The following is a 7197-nucleotide window of genomic DNA, read 5'->3' on the forward strand; positions in this document are numbered from 1 at the left end:
TACCTTGGCTTGGGTAATTATATACTTGTCATTTCTCAGAGAAGAAAAGACAAGCTGGCAGCATCATTTTATCTGTGATTTGCCCTCACTGTGCTATGGGGATGGAATGGGATGGATTTGTAACTTAGAGCATTTTGAAAGGTTTTTTGTTTTTGTTTTTTGTTTTTTGTTTTGTTTTGTTTTTTTTTTTTTTTTTTGAGTTCCTTTTCTGCTAGGAAACAGTTATGGGTTTCACCATGTATCAAACAATGCATCTTGAGTGTTTTAATGGTATCATTTCAACTCCATGAACATAAGAGCTACACACTGTATCATATTCATTTTCTTGGAGAAGAAAGAATGCTTAGAAAAATGGATGAAACAGTCAAAGCCAGTTCAGCAGCAGAGTGGAACAGAGTTCCCTGCCCTTAACCTTTGCTGGTAACTTTCTACTCATGTTCTAGGCCACAGACTGACCTTAATCCAGTTGGCAGCTGGCACTCTGGGAAAAAATTAGAAGTGTTTAAGAAGGTAGATGGGATGAGGGAGAAAGAAACAAGCAATAAAGTTTCAATAATGAAAAATATTTGTGAATTGTTTCTTGCCAAGATAGATCATCTGTGTACCAAAATAATAGACTTACCTCTCCAGTAAGCAAGTGAAATGTTGAGGATAATATATGTTGAACTATAAAAATCCTAGATAGAGTATCATTAGTACTTAAAGGAAAGTGAAGAAACATAAAACTCAGAAGACAACTCAGAATACATGCTTTTAAAGAAGGGTTCAGCAGTGTTTTCTGTTAATTGTGTGTTAAGCCTTATGCTAAATACTTCAAGGAAAATATGAGTATACATAAATTGCATCTTAATTTTTATTAAAATTTATAAAGTTAAACAACATGTACAAGTTTAATTATATAGGAAAACAATTTGCATTATCATTAAAATTCTAATAGTCTAAGAAAATTTCCCCCGTCAGCTTCGCCTATGAAATCACACAGCCTCCTTTGAGCTCCTTGAAGGGATTTTTGTCCTCTGGGATCCCCTTCACTAGGGGATCCTCCCCAGATCTTTCTTCAACATAATCCCTTACTTCTTCACAACATTTGGAAACCTAAGAGGAAGGAGACAGAGATAACTCATTTGCTCTTAAACAGAACTCTGCAGACTCCAGAACTGTGTTTATTACAATATATTTCTGTGTTGTATCTTTTTAAAGTATGATTCCATCTGTTTTCTGTCAGTGCACAAGTACTATCCAGGATAGAAAAAAATGATTCCCAACCTTCCCTTCTAGATGTCTATGGAGGCTGAAAAGCTGTGCCTTCAGTTAATCATCCCAACTGGACTCTGCTTCTAGCTTTGCAAATGAACAGAAGACCCAGGGTCTGAGCCCAACTGGAATAACAAATGAGTAATTTCTCCAAGGAAAATCTTCCCTCTCTTCCTAAAAGTGGGATATAAAGATGGAAGAGAATGAGTGGTTGTTAAATTTATGGCATGTTTTTCGTGTTGGATCCTCAGAAGCATAGACATGTAGCTTTAAATCAACTGCAATGAGTGTTCCTTGCAGAGTATGGCATGTGTTTTAAGAGGTCAGTGACTTTGGCCATTTTGTTCAGTAGATCCCAGGCATCTAGAAGAGAAGCCACACTTAACTGATGCTCAATAAGCAAATGTGTGCTGAACTGAATAGTGGTTTGTTTGTAAGGTTGTTTCTCATTTAGTTACACCTTCATAGTTATGATTTAGAAAACAACTAGTCTTTAGGGATTATACATACATACATATATATGTAATGCACGTGAAAGTATATATTCAATGGCTAAAATCAGAAACTTATGCTGGAGAGGATGTAGGCAGAGAGAACAGTCATTCACTGCTGGTGGGAGTGAAACTTGCACAGCCATTTTGGAGATCAGTGTGGTGGTTCCTTAGAAAAATGGGAATCAGTCTACCACAGGACCTAGCAATTCCACTCTTGGGCATATATTCAAATGATCCATATCCATGCAACAAGAACATCTGTTCAACTATGTTCATAGCAGCATTATTTATAATAACAAGAATCTGGAAGTAACCTAGATGCCCCTCAACTGAAGAATGGATAAAGAGGATGTGGCACATGTTAGGAGTAGTTTATAAATGTTTGCTTTCATTTAAATGGACTTGATTATTGGTTAATGATCACAACCATTTCTTTTAAAGGTAAAAAGGGGAATATGGTATAGATATGAATACTTTGTTTTGGAATGGATTTTCATTTATTGATACAAATTTAAGGTCAATCTTGTGATAAGTATATTTCTCCTTTTTTTAGGTATTGTGTTTATATAGCTCATTTAGAAATGTAATGTATAATGCAGTACATATTATAGATAATTACCTATGATAGTCAAAGCTTAGAGTTAAGTTAGTTAGGTTTTCAAGATACACAGAGATGTATTTGAGATAGATAGATACAAAAACCTACAGAATATGGCATTTAAAATGGTTTAGGGTTTTTCTTGACAGTGAGACAAAACTGTTCCTGGCAATACCACCTGCATCAAAAAAAGGAAGATGGACATCAAAGAGACTCATTATGGAGTTTGCTTCCAATATGGCAAGACTAGCCATTTGAACAAAAAACTACACTTGTCTGGACTGTTTGACTTTATGCTATATAAACTGGATATGCAGGACCCACAGGGAAGTGACTGCTGATATAAGATGGACATTACTATAGAGTTCCTGCTTCATGAGTCTGCCAGACAGTATGAAGGAAACAGAGAAAAATGACTGACAAACTGCCACTACAGATGGACAGTTTAAAGTTTCCTGCTTTGTTGAGGAGTCTGCAGACACACTATGGCCTATGGGCTGAAGATGGAACATTACAGAAGAACTTTGGGTGACTGACCAGGCAGTGAGTTGTCTCTGCCATTTCTAGAATTTATATATTACCTTTCTGTGGTCTTTGAAGGAGTTGAAGACAGATAGTTATGGTTATAGTTTTCCTTAATTAGGATTAAAAATAAATTACATGTAAGACTTTAGATTCACAAAGATAGGATAGATGAGAAAATATTTTCTTTAAATCTTGCTAAATGTTAATAGACTAACTATTGTTAACTGTGATTCTTATTTGATAACTGTTCTGTATTTTGGTATGCTAAGGTTAAAACCCTTCTTTTCATTTTAGACAGAAAGGAGGAGATGATGGGAGATGTCATTCTGTAAATATGTTTCTCATACTGGTTAATGAATAAAGCACTGTTGGCCAATAGGAAAGCAAGATAGGTGGGACTAGGAGACAAGGAGGATTCAAGGAAGTAGTAAGGAGGAGTCAAGATGGAGAGACTGGAGAGAACAGAGGGCGGCCCCACTCTCAGGTAAGATGAGATCACACGGAAACACTTAGAATAATAGAAAAGGGTTAATACTTAAGACAGATAAACAAGTAACTGGCCAACAGTGTTATATCTAATACAGAGTCTCTATGTGTTAACTGGGGCTGGTGCCACGGTGGGTCCAGGCCAGCAGGAAAAACCTTACTCGTTATAGGCACATCTACACAATGGAATACTACTCAGCTGAAAAAAACAAAACAAAATAACAAAAAAAAAAAAAAAAAAAAAAAAAAAAACAATGGAATCTTGAAATTCACAGGCAAATGGATGGAACTTCAAGAAACCATCCTCAGTGAGGTAACCCAGTCACAAAAAGAGGAATTTGGTTTGTACTCACACATATATGGATTTTAGACATAGAGCAAAGGATCACCAGCCTATAATTCACACCGCAAGAGAAACTAGGATACAAGGCAGAACCTAAGAGATTTGTACAAGGTGCCTCATACAAGAAGAAAGAAACAAGATCCCCTGAACATATTAGGAGAGGGAGGGGTCAGTGAGTGGACAGGGAGTTAGAAGAAAGAGAAGAGGAGGGGAAGAGAACATGTGGGACTAGGAAGATTGAGTCAGGGGATGAATAGATGAGAACAGAAAAAAGAGATACCATAATAGAGGGAGCCATTATAGATTTGAAGAGAAAATTGACTCTACAGAAATGTCCAGAGACTTACAAGGATAACCCCAACTAACAATCTGAGCAACAGTGGAGAGGCTACCTTAAATGTTCTTCCCTGATAATGAGATTGATGACTATCTTATCTACCATCACAGAGCCCTCATCTACTACCTGATGGAAACAGAAGCAGACATAGACAGCTAAACACTGAGCCAAACTCCTGGAATCCAGTTGCAGAAAGGGAGGAGTGGTAAGAAAACAGGTCAAGACAAGGCTACAGAAATCCATAGAAACAGCTGACCTGAACAAAAGGAAGCTCATGGATCCCCAGACTGATAGCTGGGAAACCAGCATTAGATCCAATCAGACCCCTTGAACGTGGGTCTCAGTTAGAAGGCCCTCTAAGGTCTAAGGGACCTCTGACAGTGGAACCAGGATGTATCCCTGATGCACAAAAGGATTTTGGGAGCACATTCCCCATGGAGGGATACTCCCTTAGCCTAGAGACAGGAGGGAGGGCCTAGTCCCTACTCCAAATAACTTGACAGATTTTGTTGATCCCTCCTGGAATGCATCACCTTCCTTGTGGAGTGGGGGGAAGTGGGACAGGAGGAGACTTGGGAAAACAACAACAACAACAAAAAAGTATATATTCAAAATAATTTAAATTATGTATGGCTTTTAATGTCAATTTGTTTTATTGTGAATTGATGCCTCTTATGACAGTAACATAGATCTACTTGATTTGTGACAATGCAGTGATCATTTCACATATTATGTAAATAATTTAGTGGGTTTTTTCAATAAAATGTTATGCCATAAACATATACACATACATGTGCATTTACATACATATGTAAATATTTACAACTGGTCATATATGATCTCTAAAACCTATATCTTAAATCTTTATGCCACAATCTGATGATGCAAGGAGAAGAAGCCTTTGAAGGCTACTTTCACCCTGAGGATTCCTCATGGTCAGGATTAGCATCATGTTGAAAGTCACTGGAACACTCCCTCACTTTTCTCAACATGCAAGGACACACTGAAATGACAAGTACTACCTAGGAATAAGGAGGCAGGCTAGGATACAACACAGTTCCAAGACTGTAGAAATTAAAATGATTTGCCATTTGGGTAAAGCCATGCAATCTGTGCTGTTCTCTTACAACAGCCTAGATAGACTAAAACATGTGGACGGGAAATGTGTATGTATGTGCGTGTGTGTGTGTGTGTGTGTGTGTGTGTGTGTGTGAGTGCATGTGTGCATATGTGTGTTTTATGTATGTGCATGTATGTGTGTGTATGTGTGTGTGTATGTATGAGTGTGGTGTGTGTATGTATGAGTGTATGTGTGTGTGAGTGTGTGTGTGTGTATATATGTGTGCATTTATGTGTGTGTGTGTATGTGTATGGTATGTATGTGCATGTGTGGATATGCATGTGTGTGTGTGTGTGTGTGTGTGTGTGTGTGTGTGTGTGTATAAATTTCAGCAGAAAAAAAAATAACAACCTATACTGGAGAAGGAAAGAGAAGAGATGGAAGGGAAAAGAGGAAGAAAGAGAAGATAGTGAGTTTTACAGTATAATATTGTTACTTAAACTTCCAAAAGCAAGAATGTTCAGAGTATTGGGAAAAGGTGGGTGGTAGTATATACCATGTTTACCCCAAATAAAAGCTCCAAGATGACCAACACACCAGAAAACAACCAAATTGCTGACCAAAGGATGCTCAGGGGCTTGTGAGTAAGATAAGGGCTTTAGCCTGTCTGCTGTGTGTTCTATTGTGCTCATTACAGATTTGACTTTATCATTACACCAAAACGGCTTTTGTCTGTATGGAAAGTATAAGGGAGCCATTGCAGAAAATTATGAAAGAACTAAAATCTTAAATTATTTGCTTAGGAGTATGGTTTGAGCAATATAATTTCCTTCTTTCACATATACTATATATACGATATGATATGCTGTTATAACTTATGGAGGAGTTTTTGTTCTATTAACTCTTATAAATTATGTTGCTTAACATGTGTCTATGGTTCTAGAGATTCAGTCAATGTTTGATGACAGCTTTATGGTCCGTTTTTCTTTCTATTCTATTTAATGCAGAGACTCTGGGTCACTATTCTCAAGACCTATCTGATGCTTTTAGGAAAAGCCAATGAGTTCTTTTGGCTGAAATCATCTTTATTTGCAAAAGAATAATAGAACATACTTATTTCCTACTGAACAGAACAGGGATGGAGAGAATGAGGTCATACTTTAAAATATATCAACAGCATCAAAATACTGCATAAAATGAAAAGAAGCTCACCAACTCAAAGGAACAGAACCGAAATGCCTCAATGCCTTGCTCCACTTACATGCTTGATAAAACAGTCTCTGTCTCACATTCTCCTATATTTTAATCTTTTCTGTCTTCCTGTAAAAGTCTAGAAGGGCTACACTTTGTCCAGGGAAAATAGTTTCCATCCCCTTGACTTAGAGTATAACTCATGAGATAAATTCATGATTATGCTTATGAATTTGTCATCTCTGATTATGTTTGTCACAAACACTGTATTTGTAAGTATACTGAACTATTCCAGTACTTACTTCAGTGCATTAGGAACATTCAATGCTGTCTCCTCCAGCGAATTACAGAGAACACCCTCTTACCATCATTCTTTCCAGAGTGACCTCCTTCTTCAGCTGGTCTACTTCCATTTTCAGTTTGTCCTTTTCTGTCAGGTCCTCGATGTTAATCACTGGCATCTTCTGTCTGTTATGAAGGTGGGATGTTAGCACACACACCAAACCACTGAACCAGACACAGCTCACCACAGGGAACTCACCCCTCTGCACTTACCAGGGAAGCTGCTGCTGGTTTTCTTTCAAATTGCCTATGACAACCCGCTTTAGCAAACTCTCTCTCTGAACACTGTTCATGCTGCATGCTAGGCTTTGGATTTTAAAGTTCATAATCTTCCCTAATATGATTAAGCTAAGCATTTGTCTTTCAACACCTGCTGGTAGATTTGAGGGGAGGGATCCGTTCAGTCAGTGTATGATATAAAGGACTTAAAGCCCCTCCTTTCCTCTGGCCTCATGCACAGTATGCATTTCTGTATTTCCAACTCTTGACTCTAGTGTTAAAGCTGTCCTCCAACTAATCAATGCCTTTTAGTTCAGTCAGAGGTCATTCTAAGGACTACACATTAAT

At 37.6% G+C, this 7197-nt stretch overlaps 1 protein-coding gene across 1 annotated transcript; it reads right to left on the bottom strand.

Annotated features, from left to right (window-relative positions):
• Positions 1 to 966: 966 nt before the first annotated feature.
• Gngt1 (G protein subunit gamma transducin 1) lies at positions 967 to 6749 on the bottom strand. The gene is made up of 2 exons (XM_051177190.1): positions 6654 to 6749; positions 967 to 1095 (listed from the first exon to the last, which is right to left on the bottom strand). The coding sequence occupies exons 1-2, from the start codon at positions 6747 to 6749 to the stop codon at positions 967 to 969; spliced, it is 225 nt and encodes a 74-aa protein (XP_051033147.1).
• Positions 6750 to 7197: the final 448 nt, after the last annotated feature.

Source organism: Phodopus roborovskii, unplaced genomic scaffold (assembly GCF_943737965.1).
Source record: "Phodopus roborovskii unplaced genomic scaffold, PHOROB, whole genome shotgun sequence".
Taxonomy (NCBI): Eukaryota; Metazoa; Chordata; class Mammalia; order Rodentia; family Cricetidae; genus Phodopus; species Phodopus roborovskii.

Excerpts from the sequence above, each read along its gene's own strand:
- Gngt1 (XM_051177190.1), bottom strand. The coding sequence starts at position 6,749 with ATGCCAGTGATTAACATCGAGGACCTGACAGAAAAGGACAAACTGAAA. Across the intron at positions 1,096-6,653 it reads TCACTCTGGAAAGAATGATG|GTTTCCAAATGTTGTGAAGA; the intron begins GTAAGAGGGTGT and ends CCTTCCTCTTAG.